The following is a 27,755-nucleotide window of genomic DNA, read 5'->3' on the forward strand; positions in this document are numbered from 1 at the left end:
GAAAAACACCTTATCTTGAGTGTGGAGATCTTCCTTAGAAAAATTTTCATTTGATGATTGTGAATTAAAGGTGCACTCTGTGCTTCTTTATCCATCAGAACTTTTCCCTTGGCCTATCGCCAGCACCTGCTGCTTACCCAGACTAAAATTTATACTGGTGCAACCCAAAGCAAAGGAAACAAAAGAAACTCACTGCTGATGCCGTAAGCTCTGCTGCCAGAAAAAATAGTGTTCAAGGCTATGCCATGTCCACATTTATCATTTTAGTAGGTCATAAACACATCTCTGTAAAATTTGGATTAAATCCTGTGGAGGGCAATGTAAAGCATAAATTGAATTGAATAAAATGAGATTTCTACAGCTTTAGGCTGCTGAATGCTTCTTTCAGTCTCCCCTGCAGATGCTGGATTTAATGCTTTGGATCCTTCATGGAGTTAACCCTGTGGTGATCCATGCCCATCAATGGGATGATGCTGGTTTACACCAGATGAGGATCTCATCTGTAGCACTGTCTGTCCAGTTCACATTTGGTTTCATACTGCAGCTGGACTGTAACAGATTTCTTAAAATGCATTTAAACACACAAGAAAATGGACTAGAGCATGGTGACACTTCCCCCAAGTCACGGAGAACTTGGAGCCTCCCTGCACATGGCATATCCAATCCAGACACATCTGTACACGTGGAGATGTGATGGCATGAGCATCTTCAGTCCAACAGGAGTTTTGCAAGGCAGCCCTTGACTGAGGAAAATCTGCTGAAAGGCCAGAGGGGCCATGAGGGCCACCCTGGAGGGAAGTGCGTTCCATGTGCTGCATGTCCTGGCCATGTGGTTTGGTTACCCAGTGTTTTCCTCCCCAAGAAGGTTGTGGTTTCTGGCCTCAGGTCACAACGTCATGACCTTGTGTCATGCCAACTCAGCCAGTTGGTTTGTGGGGGAGGAAATAAAACTTGGGTTTTATCCACATCCCTGCCCAAGTTCTGCGCCTTGGTTGCTCATGGGCACTAATTATGAGGGAGGCTCTTGCTCTGCTGCTGTATAATTACGCAGAGCACAGTCCAAGCCTTAATATAGGGCTGAGGCCTTAATATAGCTCTGATTGAATTGCTTTTGGTTTTCTGCTGTTCTTTGAAAATATATTTAATCTTGTACCAAACAGTGGAGCAGCCTCCTAGCAATAGAATCCATGTGGAACGTGAGGTGGACACCCTGCCTGGGCTGGAGCTGCTGCAAGGAGCTCTTACAGGAGGCTGGTGTCTTGGTGCATTTGTTGTCTTTGGGTTCTGAACTTGGGGTAGCAAATTCAGGAAACCACTCCTTTCTCCACAGCAGTCAAAAATCTGTGTTTGCAGAGGAGCAAGGTGGGTTAGCAGATTTTGGATCATGTGTAGAGGCAGTGTAGGAGGAGGCAGGATGCTGACTTTGGTCCTGTGTTAGAAGCAGCTGCAGATTACTGGAACATCAATTTCAGTGAAGAGCGTGCTGCCCTTCCCTCCGTCGGAGCTCTCCTGTGCGTGGCACACTTGCCGAAAAATCGCCGCTCTGCTGGTGCGCCCCAGCCCCCGGAGTGCCAGGATGGCCAGGACATGCTCCTTCCTGCAGAAACCACACAAGACCTGGCTCAGATCTGGCCAGCAAAACCAGCCCAGAGGTGAGCAACCAACAGCTGTGCTGGCGACAGAGCAAGGCTATAGCAAAGTGCCAGGGTCTGATCCCTCACCACACTGGAGGAGCCACTAGGATGGGAGTCTGCAGCCTCTGGAGGTACCAAACCAGAGAGCAGCAGCTCCTGCCACACCACACTGGTAGGACAGCCTCCTGCTGCTGGTGCTGCAGGGAATTTCCTCCTCTCTGTCCACACCCGTGCTGTCCTTTGCGTGTTTTCCAGAGAAGCTGTGGACCTTTTGTGTAATGATTATTTTGAGATGAGTAATGGAAGTGCTAATATTTAGGAAGCTGATAGGCACTAATTAGATTAAAGCTGGAAAGCCAACTTGAAAACATACCCTATTCCAGTAATCTCAGTGTATACAAATTCAGCAACATCTCTGAGAGCTCAGGGGAAAAATTAACAGGGACCTGAACAGGAAACAATGCAGGTCCAGCAGGTTCCACCCCATTTTCCGAACTTCATTGTTAAAATAATGTTACCCAATAATGGAAAAGCAGAAATTAAATAAACCAAGAGGACAAGCCTTAAAACCTGGCTTGGGTCTGAGGCTAATGATGAAAAAGTACCACAAATCACAGCCTTGTAAATGGCTTTTCTGACTGGAAAATGGTTTTTAAATGACTGTCGTTGATGACTAGCCATCGTTTACCTCCCCCATCCTTCCCAGAACAGACACTGCCTCTTTTTCAGCTTAGTCTGGCCACTGGGATTAAACCCTCATTGGGGTTTATTTATTTGTTTGTGGGGTTTTTTTTGTTTGTTTGTTTTGTTTTGTTTTGTTTTTGTTTTTGGTTTTTTTTTGGTTTTTTTTGTTTTTTTTTTTTTTGTAGGGATTTTTTTTTTGTAAGATAGGTATGTTCACCTAGGAAATTACTCAGGAACAAGTGTTCCTTTGCATGTCCATGTCTTGAATTCCCCCACACAGTTAAGCCTACAGAATATCTGAACCACCCAAAATAAATCTAGTTATGAAAGATTTTGAGCCTCAGTTTTGGGGAGAGGTGAATATATTTAATGTGATCTTTTTTCTCAGTGTTTGAGGGTCCACTTCAGAATTCTAGCAATTAGTTAAATCTTACAGATTATTTTGATTGAATAAATGTCATCCAGTGGGAAACTTTTTGTGTTCTTTGGGGTTTTTTTTCTGAAATTACTCTCATGAAATGGAATTTATTGCAATCTGTACTACTGATATTCATTCTCAGTGGTTGAAAGAAGAGCTGTATAAGAGAAGGTAACTTCTGATTTGCAGCTGCTGAGCCATGCACAGAGCTAGTCACTTTCTTTACTTTTCCAGGAGTTTTAAATTTTCCAGATGCAGCCTTGGAACAGAAAATGGAAAGTACAAAAGAAAGAATTTGTAATTTATTCCAAAATTCGATGGTTGTGTTGAGGCTGTTTCAGAAATTGCAGCTGAACTGCATCAATGGCTGCCAGACTTTGAGCTCTGGGCCTGGGAACAGGGGACAAACTGTTTGCTCCAACTCTGGAGCCTGCAAATTGGCAAACAGGGCTGATAGTGGTGATGCAGTGGAAAGCAAACTGGAGCTTCACTGTGAAATAAAGTTCATTTAGAGCAATAAGGTGGAATTCAGTGATAGAATGTATGGGAATTGTTCAAAACTGTGTCAGGGGAGCTCTAGACTTGATATTATGAAGCATTTTTTAATGAGGTGCTGGAGCAGGCTTCCTAGAGAGGTAGTTGATGTCCCAAGCCTGTTAGTGCTCAAGGGGCATTTGGATAATTTACATTAACAGGCCTTTAATAATTTACATTAACTTTTGGTCAGGCCTGAAGTGAGCAGGAAGTTGGACTGGATTATCACTGTAAGCCCCTTCCTAATAGCCTGAAATAGTTCTATTCCATTCTATTCTATTCCATTCCTTTCCATTCCTTTCTAAAATGAAAAGGCTTTGAAGGCAATTTGTGTGCATTATATGATACAGCACACAGAGGGAACAAAAAAAAAGTATGCAGCCATAAAGAGAGAAAAATAAGTTGAGATTCCCACTGTTGCTGGCATCCTGATCCCTAATGTATGGCCACCAACAAAGAGAAGCTGAAGAGCTCAGCCAGGCACAGGAAGAGCTGGTGCTGTTTGGGTGTTTGGGATGGAGCCAACAGTTCTGGCATCTGCCACTTCATGTACCTGATATCTGGATAGTCCAGGCACAGCTCCTTGACATATGCCTTGATCTTGTCTTTTTTCTTCTCCCCAATGATATTGGCAATGTGATCTATGACAGGGAGGAGCCAGTCAGCATCAGAGCCCTGTGGACAAAGAATCACATGGGGACATCAGGGGCAGCATTCCCTGTGGGGAGAGCATGGCAGTGGGACGTACTGGAGTGAGCCAGGACTGGTGCAAGCAGGACAGACTGCCTCAGGCAGGCAGCAGGGTGCTGGGTGGCAATGGCAAAGCACCCCTGGGAGCTCTGTCAGGCCTGACCCTGCACTTCCGATGCCCACGAGCACCCAAGCAAGCCAGACCCTGAGCAGGGCACCGTGGCTGTGGTCCAGCATAGTAGTGGATGCCAGAGACTTCACCTCCTGCTGCCTGATAGTTTCACATGCCTCATCTCCGAGATGGCATTTAGTGCCCTGTATGCCTGGCTTTCCACAAAATCCAATTAATTCAACTTTGACTTCCCTGAAAATCCCAGACTGTTGCTGTGAGAGACGGAAATGTTAAAGGTTAACAACTCAACCAACTGCAATCATTGTTTTTGACCAACAGACCCCTAAACTACAACAATCAAGTCTTGTTGCTGGATCTACAAGTGGTGATACTTTTCCTCTCTGCTATCTGCTTTTATCCTTTCTTCCTTTTCCTTATCTATTTTCTTAAATGATATTTTTTTACTTTTATATTGTTGTATTACTATAGGTAATAACCAAAATGGCTATGTACCTCCTTTCCATTGTAATCAAATTGTTTTAAAATAAACCAGTCCTACATATATATATCCACACACATACACACATCCATCTATCATCTATTTATCTATCTATCTATCTATCTATCTATCTATCATCTATCTGTCATCTATCATCTCTATATATCTATATATCTCACAGTGGTCATTCAGTGTTATGCCACTCCAAGCTGGCCCAAGGAATTTATTAACAGGAACCTCAGTTACCCCACCTTCAGGGTTGGGTTGTAATAGTTGTCCAGTCACAAAACACTCAGACTGCCACCACTTTCTCCCCACACCCTGCTGTACACAGACTGTGTACCCAGATGGAACTTCTCATGGGACTCAACTCCATGAGCTGTATCCAGGGCAGGGATCTTTGGTGACAAAGTGCATCCCATGGCCTGAGGGAACAGGCCCAGGAAGAAGCTACCACAGGATGAGTGTGATCCTACAGAACATTAACCACCCTATGCGAAGTTCCCTGGGAACACATTAAAACACCAGGTGCTGCCATCAGAGAGCTGCTGGCTGAACATGCACAAGCTTCCAATGCAGAGAGACTGCCAGGCTGGAAACCCACACCATGAACCTGCAGTAACCACTCTGCTCACTCTCTTTTCAGCACTATATTTCTTGAGGCTTGTCCTCCTCAAGAGCCTGCTGCCTGGTCTCTGTGAAGCCAAGTGGGAAAATTGCACCTCTGGGAGTGGGGCAGCCAGAGGATGCCAGGAGATAACTCCCATACCTGATCAATGAGTGCACTGTGAATGATTGCAGCTTCCAGGCTCATCTTTCTGCTCACTTGCTGACGTGTCTCCCTGTTCATTTTCCATCTGGGTTTGATGATCTGTGTGACATATTCCTTCACCACATATTTATGAACTTCATGTAGAAGCTCCTGTTTAAAAAGAAGAAAACTTCATGGGGTTTTTTGTCTATTCAAGGCAAAGGCAGTGAGAGAGGGCAGGGAAAGCCCCCAGGTGTTTGGCAGCACCTGAGGGCATAGAGGAGGTACAGGAAGGCAGCACACCATCAGCACACACTCACTCATATCTGCAGCCCCCACAGTTATAAAGAGCAACCACTGTTGCAGAGGAGTCTGCAGGTCTTACCACAACCTGAAAATGATGGTGTGGCCCCTCAGCATTCCTGTGCCCAGGTGTGGGACTGGCTGCCTACCTGTCCCAGGGGCTCCCTCATGTGCTGCAGGTGCTCGGAGAACTGTGAGACTGCCAATGCCACAGAGTCCGGCCTTTCCGTCGCCAAAATCCAGTTCTTGGTCAGGATTTTCTTAAGGAGTGGCTGAAAAAAGACCAACTCACTGATGGCACAGGTATATTCAGAGTAGCTGATGGTGCCCTAGCTGAAGGCACCAGCTATACACCTGATCTCAGGCTTGAACTGAAAGCACAGAACACCCCCTCTGCATGAAGACACACGAGGAGCAGGCTGGGGCTGGGTTTCTCTCTCCACCCCAGGGAATTCACACCCATGTCTCCCCTTCCTGGGTAGGCGTCCCAGTGCAGAGAGGAGAAGCATCACACCCTGAGCAGGAGATGTTTTGGCATTAAAGGCTTATTTGGAATACCTCATTTCCTTGCTCTGTGCCACCTTCTGATCCACCAACTCTATTTCTTTAGGTAAATAAATTTGTTTCTCCAATGTATTGGGGAAGAAAGAGATGAGAATGTTAATCACAAGCAACTCAGGCATGACTAGAACAGGCTGTGGTGGGCAACCATGTACGCCAGTGTTACATGGAAATGAAAATTCACATGGTAGTGAATCTCTTGGAAATTAGCCCAGTAATCCATCACCTCTACAGCCTTCTCCATAAGGAAATAAAGACCTTTGTGTTCGCAGCCCTTCCAGTAGGCTGTCTGTACTTCTGCAGACCTGCATGAAGTCTTGCTGGGATTTTCCTTCTGCTCTTTGTTCCGATGTGGTGGTGGGGGAAATGGCAGCTGGGAGTATTTCTAGCTTTTTGCCTCATGGTTAGGGATGACATGCGAGTGATGGCACTGTTGCCCATCTGTCCTGGGTACAAGGTACTCTGACCAAGTGTCTTTAACAGGTTATTTTCTTTTGCTGGGTCCCTAGAGCTAATGTACCTTCATATAAAAACAGCAATATCTGCTAAAGACTTCTGGCACGTGGAAGACCCTTCCCTAAAGGTCAAATGCAAAATATCCTTCCTCTGGCATGTCCCCTTTTGTCTTCCTCACTCTCATGATCTCTGTCTTTAGACTGCTGGCAATCTCCTTCCCAATTATCTCCCCCCTTGCTGTGCTCCCAGACTGCTGGAGAGCTGTTTAGAAATGCTTTGACTCTGCCTCTCTCAGTTCTCACGCCATTTCAGCTCTCTTGCTCAATACCTTGGCTCAGCGCCTTTTCTCATCTGATGCTTAGGCTCCAAGACAAGATCTGCAGTCACTGGAAAGTCCCCTTGGCTAGGAGGGCTTGGCTTAGGTTGGAGAAATTCCATGACTGTCCTGGTTTCTGGAAGTTATGTTTGGGGATTTAGAAAGTGAATTAGGATAAGTGAAAAGGGGTGAGACCAAAGGCTTGATTTCCCCCATCTTTTCTATAATACCAGCTGGAGCTAGCAGACCCCAACTGGCTGAGAGCAGAAAGGCTCATCTACAGCACCTGAGAAGTACAAACTTCATTGCAGCACATTGCCTTTTAGACCTCTTAACACAAGTCAAATTTTATCAGAGTTTTATCAGTTGATACAAGACCTTTAGCCTCCTCATCCTGGAACAATCAGTCTTTTGTCACCATGGGAACAGCCTGAAAAAACTACCCCTACCAGAATGAATTCTGTCCTATCTGAAGAGATTTCTGACAGACTGTGATGGCAGGTCTATGAATCAGTAAGTCAAAGTTCTGAAAAATCCAAATGATTTGATAGAAGGAAAAGTGTCCCATTGGTGGTGTTCAGCTGGCCTCTCCAGTGCTTCACTTCAGATAAAATTTTCCCCACTGCTTTGCCTGAGAGACTGGAAGCTGCTAAATATCCTTTTCTTTTGATTGCTATTAACAGCTTGAAAAATGTATCATTGCTCATAGCAAAACATTTCCAGGATGCTGGAAGTGTTGCTTTTTAAGGGGGATTTCCACAGGTGTTAAATGCATTTTGGAAGGACCATAATGTCATGTGCTGTAAAATGATGTTTAGTTGGTGAGACAAGGGAAGATCAATGACCCTCAGCTGCTGCACATAACCCTTATAATGAGGAAATAATGTGGCCAAGATCCTCTTACCTGTGTTTTTGTTCTTAATTTTGTTAAAAAAATATTTGTGAAGTTCCTTGTCAGAGCTGCCAAAATCTTCTGCAGTTCCTCAGTATTGACTGTAAACGCTGTTTCCAACCCTGACCTACAGAGAGACAGAGATCACCAATGAGTTAATGTTAAAATGTAAACTATTACATGGCCCTAAGCATGTTATCTGGATTGGCATGTTGGACATTATTTTTTAAATAAACTTGTGTTTCTACTACTTCCTCTTGGAAACACTTACTGAGTCAAAGTAATGGCTCTTTCTGCACAATCCTGTACACTGAAAATTAATCATAGATGAGTAACTGTGTTTAAAAACCCCCTCAGATTTCCTCATCAGGTTGGACAGTGCAGCCATGCAGAGCAGTTGCGTAGGCCAGTTGCTTTTTCACTCCAGCAACATCTCTGCAAAATTATTTCCAGCTACCTGGGAGAGAACTGAGGGCTTTTTGGGGGAAAAAGTAAATGATAAAGCCAGAGAAGGGAAAGCTGCTGATCAGAGCCTGTCTGATTCACTCCACACAATGTCTATCAGCAGCAGCTGAGATGGTAACTATGGGGATGGAAACCTGTGGAATTTCCTAAGGATAGTGCATACTTCTGCAATGTTTCACCTTATGAGAAATAAAACTTCTGAGAGGCTAATGAAATTCCCAGTGTGTGTGTGTGTGCTTTAGGGGCATTGTGACCTCCTGGATTTCTTCTCACTTTCCATCCCTATCCCACTGTAACATGCTCAGTGTTGGTGAGGAGGGGAACTGAGGCAGCACCATCACAAGAACAAGCGTCACCAGTGATGCCTGAGCATCCCTGGATGTGCCACATCCACTCTGTACACAGAGAACAGCAGGTTCCTGTCACTGCCCAGATTTTTATGTCTGAGGCTGCCCTGGCAGGACTATAAGGCACCCAACACCATCCCTGTCATCCCAGGCTGGAGCTCAGGACTGTAACTCCGGTTGAATACCTGAAGTCTGGGTCCAGTTACCAAAAAAAATCGTGCTGTTAGGACACCTACCCCTGCCCCACAACTCATCACCCCAGGGTGATGAATGTTTAATTTGACTCAGGAATAAACCCATCACCCAAACACTTCCAGCTCCCTGCCTGGGGCTGGCGTGTCCCTTCACCCCCTCTCCATTGCCCAGCAGGGAAGGGGCAGCAATGTCCCGCAGGGGCAGCAGGAGGCAGGGAAAGCCATTTCCTCGGCGAGGTGAGCATTGCTGGAGAGACCGTGCCATCTAGAGACTCCCTGGCGGTAGTGCTCGCTGCGGCTGGAGCCGTCGGCTCCTGCGAGACGCAGCACAAAATCCCCTCCATCCCCTGAATAATTCTGGGCATATGCATCCCTGCTGGAGCGGTGCAGCAGCAGGGGCTGGAAATCACACCCCAATCTTTCTGGTGGCCAGAGCCCACGCACTAATCCTGTGGTGTTTTGCCGGGTTGACAAACAAAAGCACCACATCTGCATGGCAGGTATGTCCCCAGATGCTGATGAGTGCCTGGACCTCAGCAGGGGGCTGATGGACCAGACCCTGGGACATGAACTCACTGGCACCATCCTACTTATGGGGTGAGCGGTAGATTTTGACAGCTTGAGGATACCTGTTCATCAGAGGCACTTTCCAACATGTGGCTTGAAGTAACTAATTCATGCAAAGCCCTGGAAGTTCCAGATGCCAGCAGCAGTGGCAGGCATTTATTTTTGGGTTGAGTGCTTTCATGGAGTTTCCTCCAGCCCAGTGCCAGAGGCAGCCTTGAGGCCATGTTTCCAAGTTTATTCTGCTAACCTCCAGAACAAAAAAAAAAAAAAAAAAAAAAGGAAAAAATACTACCCTGAGGATGAAAAAGATGCTCTGAAAGTGAGTTCAAAACTCTCATGCAAGCACTGCATCCATCCATATTTCTGTCTCTTCACCCCTGTGGCTTTTATTTGCATCCCTTGGGGGAAATCCTTCCATGAGATTAGAAGGGCTGGAGGCTGAGCTCCCACTGGGGCACCTCAAGGAGAGCTTGGTCTTTTCTTTCCAGATCCTGCCACCCCCAGACCCCAGAAACACAGTTTGGCTCGGGGGGAGCAGACTTACACCAGGTCATGGAAGCTGTTGATGTAGGCAACAAGATAGGGCACAAAGATGGGGCTGTCCTGGGCAGTGCTCCATGCCATGAACTCCTGCTCAAACCTGTAGGAAAATACACCCAGGTAACACTAACGGCGGGGCACTGAGGATGCCTCATCTTCTGTGTACATGGTGGTGTCAGGAAACAACTGTGGCTGGCCCAACCTGTCCCCTCTGTATGCAGACAAGTTTTCTCCAGTTGTCATAACAAGTGTGTGCAGTGGAGGGAATAGATGGCAGATAATTTTGGGTTTAGGGTGCGCTCGCCTGAGCAGGTACACAGCACTTCTGGAGAGATGCCAGGGATGTTGGGAGGCCAAATCTCTGACTTTTCCTCATGCTGAGGGATTAATTGCAGGTGTAGTACACAGGTTTATAAGTCTGAGCTCTCATTTTACTGGCTTTTGGGGCAATATATTATGTGCCTTTTGAGAACACAGGGCTGATTTTATAAGGGAAAATGTATAGGAATAGGGCAGCACACCTACCTTCCCTCCCCTCCAAAACCTCAATGTGGTTGTTAGGTAGTTGTTTTTAGTGTAGCACCAATTTCATGGGGTTGACAGCTGTTTCATAGCCACATCCATGCTGAAGGGAGGAGGCTGTGTGCAGGCAGGCTTTGCCTGCTAGTCCCATTCTTTGTCAAGGTAAAGGAACCTGCTTGAGCTGGCACCAGCCACTTGCATCTCAGGATTGTTTAAGAAAAAGCTTAAGTTTCAGTGTTCCCTTAATCTGAGAGTCCTGGCTGCTCCAGCTTGCATTTTACACAGTTTTGGGGTTTTTTTAAACAATTAAAAAAGAAAGAAAAAAATTAAGAAAAAAATTAAGAAAAAAATAAAAAAGAGAACAAAGAAAAAGGAAAAGAAGAACAAAGAAAAAAGAACAAAACACTATTTCAGCAATTTCCTTTGGACACTGGGTAAAATTTAAGGGACTCAGGAGGCAGCCCAGCTTGTGTGTTTTGCCAGGGTATAGCAGAGAGGGTCTCATCAGCCATTTTTTATGCCCATAGCCATGGGATGCCAGAGCAAACCACTCAGCAGGACTTATCCCAGGATACCTAAATGATGTTTTGGGCAAACAGGCTTTTGGTCTAAAGGATCCATAAACACTGCTTGCTCATGACTGAACTGCAAGTGACCAGTATCCAATGTCAAAAGTCCTGGATGGATGTGATCCCATCCCTTTCCAGATAGCAGCTACTTCCCAGACCTCTGACATTAGATATTTGAATTCACAGAGTCCTATCTGGGTCTCTTTATGACTCCCTCCAAGTTGTTTTGCAGCTTGCTATTTACTGGGCTCATTGTGATCTCTAATTCTCCCAGGAGCAGCCTTGTGCCTGCTCAGTGCCAGTGTCTGGTCCACTGCCTGGACCTTTCCCCTGTTTTTTTACCAGTGTGGGACTCATTTAGAAAGAAAGTTGCCCAGAGCAGTGATGACCTTGGTATGAATTCGAGGAGCTCTGCCATGCACAACTCAAGCATTTTTGTTTCCAGGCTTCTGCTGATAGCTCCAGATAACTTCACGTGCTGCCCGATGATCTAGAAAAGGGAATGAAGAAACTCCAGTGAGTGGGACAAGCACTGGTGAAACATCCTTCACAAGGATCTCATGCAGCTTTGGCTGGAAAGAACGGCTCACCTAGCAAAGGGGCAAACAGCCAACTTGTTGCCAGGAGGTTTTCATCAATCTCTGGTGATTTTAAAATTTATAATGCAGAATGGGCCAAGAAGCACCAAATGATTTGTGATGTATTTATTCACCCCTAATGGCATCATGCTCTTCTGCTGTCTGAGTGTGAGTTAGAGGCAGTGTTGGCTGGAGCTCTGGGGTGTCCTGGTGTCATCCATCTCTTTTGGGGGGAATTGCTGGAATTTCTCCAACCCAAAGCCCAAGGGGAGCTGAGCTGTCTCTGTGTATGACCCCATGATAAGGGTGACTATAAACCCCATCCCTGAGGGCCCACATAAGCCCCGTTCTCAGGAGTGATACCAGGGCAGCACAGAGGGTCAGGCATCACCCTGAACTCTTGTTTGCACTGGAACTCCTCCCACATTGCCACTCCCACAACCTCAGCTGCACTTCTGGACTGAGGTGTGTTGCAGTCCTACTCTGGTACTTCCCATGGCGTCCTATCCATCTGCTAAATCAATTCAGACCTACCTTCCCTGTGATCACATAATGTGTCATATTCCTCTATGGAAAAAAAAAAGTCACATCACCAGGCAAAACTCTTTCATTTTCTTTCTTCCTCTCTCCCTTTCTTTTTCTGTTAGTTTTATTTAATTAAGTGACTCAACCAATTGAGTGATGAGAACTAATCCAAACCCCTCCTGCCTTTATTACCCTGTAGTCCCTAAAGCTAGTAGGAGCCTTTGTTTTTTGTACTGTTTAAATTGAAGTGCCTGTCACTGCCTACAGCCTTTCCCCAGCTTCCACAGCCCTGGGACAAAGTTGCTCTTTAAGCCAAAGGTTTTTTCAAAGAAACCTTTTCTTTGCACTTTTTTTCCAATTCTCTTTCTTCTTCCTAATCAAAGAGCTTTCGGGACTTTAAAATCAGTTGCCTATTATGTTGCTGACACAATTGACAGCAGGTTTAATTTGCAGCTAGAAGGCAAGCGGGAGAGCTAAAAGTTGTAATAAATGGCATTTTTTGCTCTAATGTATTCTGCCAGTGTGTGACTTACATAAATTATCGCAGGAGGCGGTACCTCCACCCCAGAAGGAAACGATCCAGTTTTCCTGGAGCCATAGAGACCCCCCCACTTTCCCGCAGCTAATTAAATACCGTTTGAATATCAAGAGAGAGTGAGGCGTGGTAGAGGTTTTCCTTCTCTTCTAAATGAACTTCCTTCTCCCACTTCTCCGTGACCTCTAGGCTCAGGATGTTTCCAAAATAACTTTTGATTTTCCCCTAAATGTTAAACATAGGAAGGAAACATGCAGCTCAGGATAATGAAGCAAACACAAGTACAGCGCCTCGCTGCTTTTTGCTCCATCAGCACGTGGGTGTGGCCACCACGCATGGCATGGAAAGGGGAGCAGAGTCACAGGCCTTGCTCTAGACCTCAGGAGAAATCAGGAGCTGTGCTTTGTGTGTGCAAGGTACTCCCAAATCAGAGTCGTTTTCCTGGCAGGGAAACAGTGGGTCAGCTCTTTGTTTGATTGCAAAGTCCTCCAGCACATGAAATGCACCAGGTCAGGATTAAAGATAAACCAGTCCTTTCCAAGGTACAGCCACTCAGGTAAGCAGCAGCACTGCTCAGTCCTGGCTGACAAATCAATCTTGTTGCTGGTGAAACAAAGTGATCTTTCACCAGCACGGTGGAGCTATTCTGGTTTCATTCAGCTGAGTACCTTGAGCTCACCTTGAGCTGTGCCCTGATTCAGAAATGATTTGCAAGAAAATGTCTGAGCCCAGCAAAAAGCCAGGAAAGTCTTACACAGGGTACCAGACAAGGACTGCAGAAAGACAACAGGGAACCGACTTCATCAGCGGACACAAACCATGAGTGTGTCCTCTGGTGGGGATGCTCAAAGTCTGCCAATAGCGCACCTCAGCTGGGCTGGAGGAGATCCCACACAGGGACAGGAGCTGCTAAAATGTCTTTGTCCCTGACTTTGCAATGTGTGCAATCTGCTGAAGCCCAGCGATGACCTTTCAGTACGTGTCTGCCATACTGAGTGGGTCTGGTACAGTCCTGTTGGCTCTGCTTGGGTCCCCAAGGTGGTATTCAGGAATTTTTTGCTTTAGAGTACAGGCTACTCTGTGTGGGGCCAGTAGGACTCAGCCCTTGATGGGGCTGGAAACCACAATGTAGTCATCCAAGACCTCTGTCTGGGAGGCTGGGGCTCCTGTACCTTCCCTAGGGGGCATGTGGGGACTAGGTCAAAGCTCTCACCTTTGCAGAAGCAATGTAGTCGTTTTTCAGTTTATCCCAATCAGCTGGTGTTAACAGCAAGGACAGATTTTCTGTCTTAACCTCTGGTTTGAGCTCAGGATGACCCAGAAAGAGTTCACTGGAAAGAATCAAATGAAAAAATTATAATACCTCAGAGTGTGAATAAACTGATGGAATATTCATGCAGTATGAGCTACATAATTACTAAGCCATGAGAAATATACTTAAAGCTTAAATTGTGCTGCTTGTTTTCAAGGTTTAACAAGAAAATCTTTCCTTTCTATTCAAAATCCTAATTATTCAAACCCAAAATGATCTAAGGTTCCAGCCCACTTCAGAAATCATGAGACTTCTGAGTTGTTTGGACATGAAAAGTGCTATGAGAATTTACTTTTTAAAATAAACAACGTGAAGCTGATTCATTCTACTAGAAGCTTGCAAAATGCCTTTCAGGGTAATTCCTGTAGTAGCGTGTTCCTTTGGAGTTAGCCCATCTCCCTTCCTCCTCTGCAGTGTCATATCACAGCTGATGTCAGCCTGTGATTTGTCTCTGTGCATTATCCTGATCCAGGGGAGGTGGCAGAGCAGGACCTGGAAAGCACTCCCATGCCTGGGACATGAGCCATGCTCCCCTGCAGATGGAAGTGGTGGGTGGATGGTGCAGCTACAGAGTCTGGCTCCAAAGAGGGCTCAGCTGACACGAGACTTTGCTGCTCACTTTCCTCTGGACTGACATGTAATCAGGCCAGCTGATTAGCGCAGAGGCAGGGGAAGGGAGGGAGTGCCTGTGTTCGTCTCTCTGGGGCAGGAAAAATGTTATTAGCCCATACAATTGAGTGTGCTACTCCTGCAACCTGCCACAGACTGTGGAGGCACCGCATCTTGCAGGGCAGTGAAGGTGGAAAAGAGAAAGAAGAAAATATTCATGCTCTTGATGAAGGTGGGGTCTAAATTTTGAGCTGTCATCTTGTTAATCAAGGAACACTGCTGCAATGTCCTACACAGAGCCTGCACATTTGCTCAGCTGCCAAAAAGGGTTCCCATTACCACACCAGCACTGCACCCACAGTTAGGTTCAGATACAAGTGAGGACTGTAATGTACAAGGTCAGGCTGCTGCAGAGTGGCTGCTCAGCATTAAATAAGTTCAGCCTGCTGGTAGTGTCCTGGAGTCAATGTTTCCATGGTCATGGTTCAGATTTCCCAGAGAGGAACATCTCTACACATGGAGCATTGCACAACCCAGCTGCTGCCAGAACCTGCTGCACATTCTAAAGGAGAACACAGATTTAAATAGAGACTCTCCACCACTGAAAGGACAAATGTGTATTCAAGGGGCTTATTCCCACCTCTTTCTTTTTATTTTTTTTCATTTGTTTGAATTGTAACATCAATAATGAGTTTGGGTCAGTCAGTCTCTTCCTTTTTGATTATTTATTCCAAGAGACAGTGAAGTTTCTTTGAATGGGAAAATCAAATAGAAACGGCCCAGAACAGCCAGGTGATTGCAAGCAGTGCCCAAAACAACTGCAAACTCTCAATAAACCCTTTCACAGCAATTTAGAGAAATATGGTAGGGGCACTTTTCTTTGGTACAGAACCTGGCTGCTGAAGCTCGTTTCTTTCCTTGCTCTCCTGCAATGCTGGGGTAGGGCCATGCAGGAATTTCCCTTCAGATGAGATCTGCAGGGATTTTTGATGCTGAGGGGGTTACATACATGATTATGGTCACCACACTCTAGGTGGGGTTTTAAGAGCAACTGGGTTAAGTTCACAGAAGAAACCTCTTGAGGGCTGTTCAAAACAAAGACTGCCTGCAATGGAAATGTTTCTTACCCAAAAGCTACCCCAGGCTAGGAATGTTCTGGGCAACAGTGTGCTGCTGCTTGCCCTGTTCTGTCACTGCCTCCTTTCTGACCATTTTGACCCACTGTTTGGCTCAATGCTGATACTCCTGCCTTCCCTCCTTCCTTGCTTTATTTGAGGACTGCCAATGAGTTTGTGTTTCTCCCGTCCTTGAACATCTGGTTCAGGCCATACCTGGAGGCCAGCAGGACAGACACAATTTTGCTTTGACAGAACTGTTTTCACATGCTTATTTTCTAGACCCCTGAACTGCAAGGAGCTATGTCTTAAACCTCTCCCATTCAACCAACAGACACATCTGAGACAGAGCCTTTGTTTTCATGTGTCTAATTACCCTTGATGATGTCTTGACTCCTCTTTTAGAGGACTCTGACCTCATGCATGGGGGTTAATGTGGCCCACTTCCAAAGGCATCACAATTCTAATTAAACAGGAAGATCTCCCCCACAGGCCCCTTCCTGTGCCTGGAAAAGTCACTGAACAGCTGTTGGATCTTGCAAAATATATGCAGAAAGGAGCAGGTTTATCATAGCAGGTTTATCAAATGCAGGGAGGAGCTTCCTGGCATGTAGGAGCAGCAAGTGGGAAAGGGAGGGGAAAATGGGGTGATGTAGATCTGTAAAAAGCAGCAAGTGCTTTATCCACAGACCTTTGTCCCCACCTATTAACAGATTTGCTATCTGGCTCCACTGCAGTCACTGCATCTTGCTTGCTTGCTTGCTTGGAAAACTGAGAATGGCTTGGTGCTTTTGAAGTACCCCACAGCCCCATAGCTCCCTGGAGGAGGCAGAGGCATTGTGGCAAACACAGCAGCTCACCTCTGGTAGGTGTTGGCCACCCAGTCAAGCAAGGTGTAGAGCTCGTGGAAGTCCAGTGGTCCCTGGGAGAGTTCTTGCAAATGTGAGGCAATGGCATTGTGAAAAGCTTCCACATATGTGTCACACACCTGGTACTCCTCTGGATAGCATTTTTTTACTGATGACTTGATTTTCAGTAAATCTTCTCTCAGGTGTTCCTGGAGAGAATGTAAGTGGAGATCAAGCCATGAAGTTGCTTCTTCCCTTGATGCCATGGGTGCTTTCAGGACTCTTTTTCTTGCACTCTCATTGACAGCTTCCCTCCATTCCTCCCTCCACTTTCTGGGCCTCCCAAGCAAATCTGACCCAGGACAAGCAGCATTGTCTGTGCTGGAATGAGCTGCTTCTTCAAGGGCAATTAAAGTCACCATGGATGTCAGCATGGTATGCTGTAAAGTGGGATCCTCCAGTGTTCCCTCCACTATGGACTTGATTGCATTTGTGATGGAGTTGTAAAGCAAATCCACATCCTTGGATTTCCGTACAAGCTCCTGGGGGTTATCGCTGTATTTCTCAGAATCCCATTCAGAGATAGTCTCATCTTCCATTAACTTGATACTTGCAAATGCTTCTAAAAGTTGTCTTTTCTGAATAAGTTCATTGATTTCCATTACTGCAGAAACAGGGGGAAGGGGTTGGAACAAAGCAGGCATTAGGCTATTGACAGGTTGGTAACAGGACAAGATACCTGACAGTGAGGCTTGCAGGGGGCAGTTCAGTGTAGTCAGGTCCCAGCAGTGCCTCTGAGACTGCCCCTGGGCCTCCCTGATCTCTCCAGCTCCTGTTTGACACAGGAGAGGAAAACAGTGGGAAAGCAATACTGCAAATTGAGCCACATCCCTAAACAGCTGGTTACAGGGACAGGAAATATAAAAAAATCTGCTGATAGCTCTGCAGGAAGGCCGCAGGCAATGGCTGGTGAGGCTGCTCAGAGGGACACTGGAGGCTCAGGCTGCATAAAACCCTGCCCCTCTGGCTCTGCCCTTCTGCTGGTGTGGAGATGAGGTGGAACTGGCAGCAGGAATGGTTCAGGATATACCTTACCAGCAGGATTTCCTTTAGCATGGGTGTCCTTGTTTCCCTGCTGTGCTCAGCACAGCTCTGCTGTTGTGTTGGCCATGGTGATGTAGCCCAGCTCAGGCATCTCTGGCTGAAAGGGCATTTCAGTGTGCTGCCCAAGAGGGCAGGGAGGGTGCCCAGGGTTCTGGCAGAAGCAGTGGAAGGGAGCACAGCAGGACAGACCCCTTTGGGTGTCCTGAACTCTTGGGTCAGATCTCTGTCTCGATGGTTATGTGTGTCCCAGCCTACCCACAAGCATGTCCTCAGAGATACCAGGGATACCAGAGAGAGCCTCCTGTCTGTAAGCCCACAGTCAGGTGCCAAGCACAGCCTCACAGCACTTTTTCCCAAGTGCTGAGCACTGCTGTCCCTCAGTGGTTTGAGGAGGTGTGGGCACTGTAGGGGCATCTAAACCTGTGGATTTGTGTTGCTCCTGGTACTCAAGTCTCACATGGGTTTCTCCACTTCCTTTGCTTTTGGCACCCACTGCCAGAACGGGCTGGTGTTGCCTGGGGGGGGAGTCATCCAATACTGCTCCTCCCAAAGTGGCTGAGCCTACTGAGTTTCCCATTTGTTTTGCAAAGTCTTGCTCATGCAAGAACCACTGCCCATTTGCCAGTAAGATAAGAAGTATTTGCTATGTGCTGAGGAGATCCAAGAGCACTGTTAGCTTTTGAGAGACCCCAGGAAGCTCTCACCCTCTCCATCTCCTTAACAGATGCTTTGAACAGGAGATCCCACTCTGACACTGGCAAAATAAAAAGGTATCCCTTAGGCATGTGTGGCCATTGCTTCTGGGACATACACATACAAAATGATACAGAAAAATTGGAGAGCACTCAAAGAAGGACTGGTTCATAGCACATCATTTCTGCCCTTAGGATTGTCTGCACATGGGTTTTATGCCACATGCACCAAGTAATCTTTGTAGCATAAGAGTATCTGCATGAAGACAGAAATATGCCAAATAACCAAACTATTGATGCATCACAGAGCACATAGATCTTTGAGTGCCTGTGTGGTGCTACAGTTGCTTCTGCACTCAGAAAGGAGGGAAATTCTACCAATTAACTTAATCTCTTCTAGATAAATTAATATAAAACCTGTGTTTACACAAATGCTTGCAGTGAGAGACTAGAGAAATACATTCTGTTCTGTTTATCAAAGTGAGAAAACACCATTTAATCACCATCTAGGATAATTATTCAGGGAGGTGATGTTGGGTGCTAAATGGATCCTTAATTCAGCAATACAAGATCAGCCAGCTGGTGGTTGAAGGAAAACAATTGAAAGGCAATTAACTATTATGCAGCTTAATAGTGCACATGGTGGAATCTCCATCACTTGCCATATTATCTCAGGATGGGATGTGTTTCTGACAGAGCTGCTCTAGTCCAGGCCAAACACAAGCTATTGGGCACAGAATGGGCCTTACTCGAGTAATTTCTCAGCTTGTTTATTTCAGGAGATCAGAAAGCTTGTGATAACATTTTCTGCCACTCCTCATCTCTGACCCTTGGAGATCAGACTAGCAAAGTTTATGAGATGGGCTCAGATCCAGCTTACCAAGCTCACAATGTATCAATGTAAAGCAGTAAATCACTTCCCAGCACAGTAGAGCATTACAGCAGTGAGGCAGTGTTAACCCATGTATCTGATCCCTGTGCCACCCTATGAAGTACACCAAGAATTTCTTTCTAGAAATTTAGGCTGAGGAAAGGCCAAGTCATGTTTCACCTCAGTCTATCTCCAGGTGAATGCATTGTAGCACCTCTGCCTTGAGAAGGTGGAGGACAGCAGTGCTCAAACCATTAGCAAAGTCATTGCAGTCTGCTCACACCTGGGGGAAGGTGAGAGCTGTGCTAAAGGGAATTGTTATAATTTGTCTGAGACCTATCTATAAAATTCTGACAAAAGACATGAGAGTAACCAGCCTGAGGAAGATAAAAATCAAATACTTGCAACACTGCTGTTGTTAGGACAGGTAGAAAGTCAATGCAAGAGAGCAAGGCAGTCTCTAAGATTAGGAACCAAAGTGGAGCTTCCAAGCCAAATCATAGCCAAACCATCTTTCTTCCCCTCTAGGCCTTGCAGCATCCTACAGAGCACAGTTGGAGGACCATCAGTCTGAGAGCTGAAGAGCAGAAATTGTCCAGGACAGCATTGCAGGCAATAGCACACTGCACTTGTAAGTATTGTCAGACCAGCAGTTCCCAAACTGTGCTCAGCAGCTTGGTGACTGATCCGTGTGATGGGCAATATCACACTGACAGGTTGATAGGTTGGCTGCTGATATGGCTGAACTAACACAGAGGAGGCCACAGAGCAGCTTGTTCAGTGACACAGCCTTGCCCAGGCTGGGCCAGGTAACACCCAACAAGTCCATGCAAGGGGTGCCCAGTTCTTTAGCACCTCTGTTGGGCCCAAGCCTTGCACACTGTAAATTAATGTTACATTTATCCTGACAGGAACAAGGGGCTGGTGGTTTTGTGTCTTACCTGAAAGAGGTTTTGCTTCAATGGGCTCACATATTTCACCAGCCTTCTCCACACTATTACAGATCGTGGGTTTGTTTTCCTCGTAGCTCCTGAGTATTTGCAGAAGTCTTTTTGCAGTCCAGGTGCCAGTATCTTCCTTCCCTCTCTCTTTTTTCAGACTTCGTTTTGATTTCCGGATGCTTAACATTGTTTTAATACCTCTTTCAAAGATCCCACTGTCCCTGCTCTGCACATCTGAGCTGCTCAGTTCAGAAGTGACCTCCATCTTTTCTTTCCCTGGACTGTTCAGTGGAGAGGCTGGTTCTGAGGTCACACTCCTTGTGTCTAACTCCATATTTCTATTTATCTGGTCTTTCAACAGGAGGTTTACCAAACAGGTTGATGGCAATCACTGAAATGCATAAAACAGCAGAATTAGAGATGTCCTTAACAGGGTATTACTGTGTCTCCAAAGTCAGTCCTGGACTGAAAATCTGACCCATTCCATTCCTGTGCCTAAATACAAGAATAGAGCAAGATGTTGCAGCCTGTAGCTGCTGAAACAATCTCTCTACCCACAGACAGCAGATGCTGGCCTGCATCTGGTGCTCTGGAAACTTCACTTAACTCCATAAAACAGGCAAGTGGCAATTATTTCTCCAGCACCGAGGAATCATGAGATATCAGAGATGTTGAAAGCTGTGTAAACATACCATTTCAGTGGGTAACCAGATATGGTTTTACTTTTCATTCTTCTAAGAGGATTTCCAGCCATGCAGGAATAATAATCTTCCTGAATCTTACTGGGTTGTTTCCACTTTTTGATGTGAATATGGCATCTTTGGGTTTTGTTGCTACTTCTGCCCTGCTCAAACCCTGAGCTGCTGCTGCTGCTGGAGGTGGGCCAGGGGTGAGTGGTTCCCAGCAGGTGGCTGAGCTCTGCTCTAGCCCCTTCCACCAAAGCCACAGCTGTCTCTGCACTCTGAATCGTCATGGTTACAGCACAGGAGGCAGTACAAGGCAGGAAGAGTTCACATCACTCATCCTGCCTCAGAGCACTGCATTCCAGTATGCCAAGGATGGGTATCTCCAGGCTCAAACAAACTCTGCACAAGCCACAGGGGATGCTGCAGGAGATTCCAGATTTTGGCAGAAGTGCTCCTATCAGTGCTGCTGGGCGCCAGTCACAGCCTCTGCACTTGCTCAGCTCCTGCTCTGCTGCAGACAAACTCCCCTCTGCTCACCCTGAGGGCTGCCCAGGTGTTTGGGAAGAGGGAGGAGAGAGGTTTTGCCTTCCCTTCCTTGCAAAGGGCTCCCATCAGACCACCAGCTGATACAGCCTATTCACAGAGCTATCATGCAGTGCCCTGAGGATGGAAAATGCCACATTTCTCCAGAGCAGGCTTAAGGCAGCTGAGTGAACAGTTCGAATGAATACAAACAGCTATTGCTTGAGGTGACACAGGAACTGCCTGTCTTGGGTCTGTCCAACCCACAGAGGCCAGGGATTGAAAAATAATTGCAGTCAATAGACATGTTGGGACTCTGGAATTAGATCTCATCCTTCCTCAGTCAGGGTTTTGCTCCCTTGTGCATGGTTATTTCACAGGCTGTGAAGAGCAGGGATGACACCTTCCAATGGGTTTGCTGAGCTGCTCAGACCCTGCCTCACACTCTCACGGGAGGGAGTATTTAACCATTCACTGCCTTGCTCAGGAGCTCACCCGTCACAGCCCAGACAGAGGGTGGGAGGAAGAGGAGAGCACCCCACTGCCCAGGGATTTCAGTGAAAGGAAGCTGAGATCTCAGCTCAGACTCTGCATGGGAGTTCTGCAGGCAGAGCAGAGCGGCAGCAATGGTCAAAGGCGTGACCGACATGGTGGAGAGAGCCAGGGGAAAAGGAATAAAAGGTGTGAGCCCGTGAGGAAGGAAAGGAATACATAACCCAGTACTTACAGAAGTGATCCCCTCCACAGCAGGCTGGGATAGCACAAGTGTGATCCACAGAAGCTGAGAGCAGCTCCGTGCCGCAGGAAATCCAGTGCAGATGCAGTGATGGTGAGCAGCTCTGTGGGACAGAGCTCCGGGCCAGCTCACCCACCTCAGCTGAGTAGGGCACCATCCCTCACCATGTGCTGGCCGAGGGACTCCCTCTGGGAATGGTGCTGGTCTCCATCCTCCTTTACCCTCTGAAAAAGGCTGCTAAAAGTGGAAAAAAAGGCCTGTCTGCTCCTGCCCAAGAGCTCCAGCACCTTCACTTGTTTGATTGATCTCTGGAAAAGACTCAGCACTGTTTCACTTTCACTACGTCTGAGCATTTAAAAGAAGAGGTGGGGAAAAAAATTTCCAGGTTAATTATTACCCTACAAGTGGAGATGGGGCCTCAAACCAGAAGTACTATGGTGGGGTGAGCTGCTGCCTTGAGATGGCCTGGGGCAATGAAGGGAAGGAGGATTTCAGGATGAAGTTCTGTCCTGATGGGCTGAAGCCCCACATTAATTGGGTAGGGGGGTTCAAAAGCAGCCCCAGAGCTGTATTTCACCTCCTTCTGCCCTGTTTCTGCAGGTCACGGGTGGCTTGGTCCCAGTAATCATTGCCAGACGTGGGTGAGGGACAGGGAGTAATGTGTCCCCTGGTTAAATATTTATAATATATTCACGTCCTCACTTTGCCCTGTGGGCACTTATTTCCATGGGGTTGCTAGCCCTGGATCCGTCCATTCTCAGAGCAATTGGGCACCTTGGAGGTAACTCAAAACAAAAGAGCACGAAAAAAGGGGCCTTGAAAGTTTAAACAACATTAAACACAGTCACTTGGTTTGTTGTGTAAAATTATTTTACCCTGGGGCTCCTTCAGTGCCCAGATAGAGGCAAGTCAGGCTGCCAGGTGTCCAAGGTCCTGGTATAAAGAAAGAGGGGTAAATCAGGAGGTGCCACCATGTCATGGGCAGTGTGCACTTCTTTGCTTTAGGAGCCTGCCAGCATGCCACCTGTAACTGTGATAAGGGACATCAAAGGGATTAGTGATGGATAGATGCAATAAATGACATTTGAACTTTGTGCTGTGCAGAGGAGAACAGAGGGAGAGAACAGAGGATAACAGCCTCCTCTACCTCTGGGAGAGACTGTGTGTCCAGGAGATGGAAAGTGTGTGGGATGGGAATAATTATGATCATATTAAACAGAGAAGTGTGGCAGCATGGACTTGGTGTGAAATTGCTCTGATGGTGAGATGGGACTGGGCAGAGCATCATTTGTGGCTGCCCCATGGTGCAGGGGGAGTCCTGCCTGCAACCTCCCTCAGCCAGGCAGCGCAGTGCTGAGCTTTCTGTCCTTGGGCTCTTCAAAGTCATGTGTAAGCCAGAGACTGCCCTGCTGTACTGGGGAAAACCATTACAGATAATGCTTCCGCCACCTGGCAGGCTGACAATGTGAACAAAGGAATGAGCTATTTATTCAGATACAGGTTGAGGGGTGTCAAGCCCCTTTGGACACAAAGTCCAATTAAACCTCTTTCCATCCAGGTTTTAATTGCCTCATCCACAAAATATTTACATAGTGTTGGTTTGTACAGACAGGCTCACTGTGACTGGCGTGCTGCCAGAGCAGGCAGCAGGTCCAGCATGGATGGGGTCTGATCTGGGCCTCTCTGGGGGCTGTAAGATACCCCAAGACACAGCTAGCAGCAGGGTCTGCTGGGATGTCAAATAGAATACTGAGGAAGCTCTGAATTTCACAGTCTAGGTCACCTCTTTCCCTACAAGCCTTTCTGGTGCTCTCTCCTAGCAGCAGCTCTCAAGGAACGTTCCTGTTCCTGGAAATGCTGTTTCTAGGTGTCTGTCCACAGAAGGTCATGGGAAATGAAAAATGTACTAGGTTTTGCAGTTGTTTTCCATTTTTTTTTTTCAATTATGGCGTTTGCAAAGTGTTCTGTCAAGTTGCAATGCATTAAAATCTGCAGGGGTGTTGCTGTCTAACAGCTCCCTGCTGGGCTCCCTAATACCCTGTACCCACAAGCCTCTGTGAGGCTTTCAACTGCTGCTTTGCCTCCTGACCCTTTGGAATATTTGGTTTGGGGTTTATTTGATCTCTCCTCTCTTCTCTGTGTCTTTTGCTCATATTTGTTTTCTTCTTTCTTCTTTCTTTTCCTGCAATAACACCTGTGGAACAGTGTAGGACTCCAGAGGTGCAGTGCTTCTTGGCAGAGGTGAGGGGCACAGAGAGTGTTTGGGGGAGTCCTGCAATTCCCTCCACAGCACTGAGGTTTTCATCAGCTCCAAAGACCAGGAGAAAAACATATATTGCTGAGGTTCCAGGAGAATACTGCTATGATGCATATTCAGAAAGCTGAACCAGATGCCCCCTCACAGCCTTGGCAATGCAACTGGCACAGGCCTGGTGGGGCATGCTGTGACCCATTCCTTTTCTGCAAGTTTCACTCGAAATCTCACCCTGTCTGGGTGGAGGAGACCCCCGAGCTGCAGAGATTTATTGCAGCAGTGAGGCTTGACATTTTTAACAGCCTCGGCAATGATGGATGAGGCAAAGACATGCTTAGAGGCTGCACATGCCTATGCAGCCATTTCCTCCTGAGGGGCGATTTGCAGGGAAATGAGAGATATTGTTTCACCTGAAATATTTTTCTTTCTGCTTTTAGGTTGAGGGAGCTTTGAGCCTTAAGCTGAAAAGTCCATTTGCAGGAAAGAAGCAGGCTGTGATTTAGAGGCTGGCTTTTACAGAAGGGATACTGGCCCCCAGGTTTGAGTGGAAGAATTTGGAAGGTGCATTTCTGCAAAATACAGGAGTGTTACCACATCTGGGAGAGGATGTGGTCCAGACCTAAGGATAGTGTCCTACACTGTTCCTGTGTAGCTGTGAGAGGAGACCACTTGAACTAGTATATATCACACCAGGGAACAAAATCACAAGTGCTCTTTTTGTTGCAGAAAAGTGGCCCAGGAGGATTTGCCATGAGGGCTGCCACTGCTGTCCATCCTAGGTGCTTTTGAAGGATAGACATCAAAGTTTTCCTTCCTCTCCTCCTAGAAAAGGTCTGGAACAGGCCTGTTCAAGCAGGATCTCTCACAGTGGTTTTCTTCCTTTGAAGTGAAATTGTTTTAACACCTTCAGCAAGCCACCAGCTCCATGTGCTATGCCAGCTGTGCTGAAGCCTGCCAGGACTCATGTGAGCCCAACAGGACTGGCAGGGCTGAGAGACAGGTTTCATCACTCTCCTGATCCTTGCTGCAACAGCCCTACAAGCACATTTTGCCAGCAGGCACAGAGCAGCCCCCACTGGCCCCAGAGTTGTGTGGTGCAGCCAGGGCCAGGGCAGTGCCTGTGTGCTCCCCCAGACTGGCAGCAGCTCTGCTCCTGGGGGTGCTCAGCTGGAGCATCAGGGATGCACTGTGGTGAGCATTTCCTGCTGCTTGTTTGTGATTGCTGTGAGCTGCTGAGTGGATGGATGGTAATGGCTAACAGCTGGCTGTGTAGGTTGTGCACTCCATAGTCCATTGGTTTGCAGTGGGCATCAGCAAGGTCAGGTGGAGTCCATCAGCCCAGCCTCAAGACTGAAATGTCACAGCTCATTGGCTTCAGGTAGAAGCTGCTGTGTCCTACTGAGCAGGGTGCCCTCACCCCTCTCACCACAGGAGCTGCCAAACCAGAACTCAAAGAGCAGAAGCTCTTTGTGCATGACACTGACAGTGGATTATCTGTGATTGTGCTTCTGCTCTTACTTCACCCTATGCTTTGCCAAAACCCCAGCCTGCTGCCACAGCTTTTCACTGTGGTGTGACTCCACTGGCTTCAGTGGGATGGAGTCTGATGTCCAAAAGAGCAGGGAGCATGTCAATGCTCCTGGAGATGGGGCATTGAACTTAACAGTGAGAATTTCCCCTTGGAGCTGGCTAGGGCTGAATGTTCCCAGTGGATAGCAGCCTTTGAGCAGGAATAAAGCCCTGCTGAGCAATTCAAGAAAAGATAGACTACTCTGTCATTTAAATTAGGTGACTAAGAGCAGACCACTTCTGGAGCCAAGGCACCTGCCTGCTGTGCCTGTCACCACAGCTAGCTGTCTGTTGAAAATGTGTCATTGAGGCCAAGGACTGAGCTGGGAGCTCAGCACTGCTTCTGCTGCAGATGACGGGGAGGTTGCATAAAGCAGGAGCTTGTGCTTCTCCTTTGTGGGGTTTTGCTTTACTGCACCAAAATTTCCACTCCACAGTGCTCAAAAATTTTATCAAAGCCAGGTTAGCATTTGTTTGCCACATTGCTGCAGGACATTCTAAAGCACAAGCACCTTGAGAGAAATCAATGGAGCCTTGGGAGAAACCTCTTTGGCCTTTTCCCGGCTGAACTTTCTCCAGGTTGATCCCAGGCTTGGTTTGATAGAGGGAGGAAAGGTGCAGGCTGGTTCTTATCTGAATAACACTTTGAGTCCATGGCTTTCTTCCAGTGCTGAAGGGTTCTTTTATCACACCTTTTTACTGCTCACACCAGTGTGAGCTTTGGTGCCCATAGCAATGCCCCAGGGAAGGGAGAAGCAACTTCTACTGAACATCTCACTGGATGAAGCCTGTCCTCTGGAAATCTGAATTTTCTTTACCTTTGGTGGATGGGAAAAACTGAGAACTAATGCTTTATTTAAATATATACTTCTGTACCATTTTTAAATATGGGTGTTTTTGAAGTTGCATTGAAGATGTTGTCACTGTAATCACTATATTTCTATAGAGATTATAATGACTCTTTTTGAAGAGTTAGTCAGTCAGTGCTTAATTCACATATCAATGACTCCATAAACCCGAAACCCATACATCTGCTGAAACTGCTCAAATCTATTGTGCTAATGAATGCTTGCAGGGGCTCATCATTGCAGAGATAATTCACTTAAGGAGCTGCCCCTATGAGAGTGGGTGGTCAGCGATGGCAGAGGCGCCTCATCTCTGTGAGGCAGCTGAAGGTTTTATAACCCAGCCATGCTCAGGGTGAGCATTAGAGCCCAGACACTCTTTTTGGTTGATTTTCTCCAGACTATTTCATGTGCAGTCCATCAGTTTGACCCTCAGAACCTTTCCCATCATATGGAGAGAGCTGGGCTCACTTCTGTGTGATGGTGGGGTGGGTGGAACCAGTTGGTGCAGAAATCATGATGTCATTTTGTTCAGAGTGAACTGGTTAAGCCACAGCTGGTTATTAAGCCAACAAAGGCAGTAGCTCCTAACCAGTTATTAGAGTGTTTGCAAACCCTTGCTCCTGCTGCTGCAAAACACTGAGCACCTCTTCTGGCTGACTGGAATCTGTCTAATGACGCTATTGTAAACCAGTCCTAGGAGTTTGTCCTTTATTTTAATAAATACATAATCTGTATGAAAAACTGGAGACCAGTAGAAAACAGTGCCAGAATCCCCTGGAGCAGCAGGACTGTGGGCTGCTGCCAAGGAGATAGGTGGGAAACTGCATGTCCTCGTGGCAGTCAAGTGATGCAGTTGTATAATTTGAGTAGCTCCAAAGCACTCGGCCCTGACAGGTGTCAATCCTGCTTGTCCTTTCAAGTGGGCCAATTCACTGGAAGTGTTTTTCTTCCCCAGT

The 27,755-nt window shown here is 46.8% G+C and overlaps 1 protein-coding gene across 1 annotated transcript; it reads right to left on the reverse strand.

The window, feature by feature from the left end:
• Window positions 1-633: 633 nt before the first annotated feature.
• Window positions 634-20,594, reverse strand: EXOC3L4 (exocyst complex component 3 like 4). The gene is made up of 11 exons (XM_068192313.1): window positions 20,185-20,594; window positions 16,589-17,240; window positions 13,906-14,023; window positions 12,792-12,917; window positions 11,444-11,544; window positions 9,968-10,063; window positions 7,863-7,977; window positions 5,775-5,897; window positions 5,341-5,493; window positions 3,824-3,945; window positions 634-1,597 (listed from the first exon to the last, which is right to left on the reverse strand). The coding sequence occupies exons 1-11, from the start codon at window positions 20,516-20,518 to the stop codon at window positions 1,435-1,437; spliced, it is 2,103 nt and encodes a 700-aa protein (XP_068048414.1). The 5' UTR covers window positions 20,519-20,594; the 3' UTR covers window positions 634-1,434.
• Window positions 20,595-27,755: the final 7,161 nt, after the last annotated feature.

Source organism: Anomalospiza imberbis, chromosome 6, assembly GCF_031753505.1.
Source record: "Anomalospiza imberbis isolate Cuckoo-Finch-1a 21T00152 chromosome 6, ASM3175350v1, whole genome shotgun sequence".
NCBI lineage: Eukaryota > Metazoa > Chordata > Aves > Passeriformes > Viduidae > Anomalospiza > Anomalospiza imberbis.

Excerpts from the sequence above, each read along its gene's own strand:
- EXOC3L4 (XM_068192313.1), bottom strand. The coding sequence starts at position 20,518 with ATGGAGTTAGACACAAGGAGTGTGACCTCAGAACCAGCCTCTCCACTG. Across the intron at positions 17,241-20,184 it reads TGAAGCAAAACCTCTTTCAG|TAATGGAAATCAATGAACTT; the intron begins GTAAGACACAAA and ends CTGTTTCTGCAG. Across the intron at positions 12,918-13,905 it reads ACTACATTGCTTCTGCAAAG|GGGAAAATCAAAAGTTATTT; the intron begins GTGAGAGCTTTG and ends TTTAACATTTAG.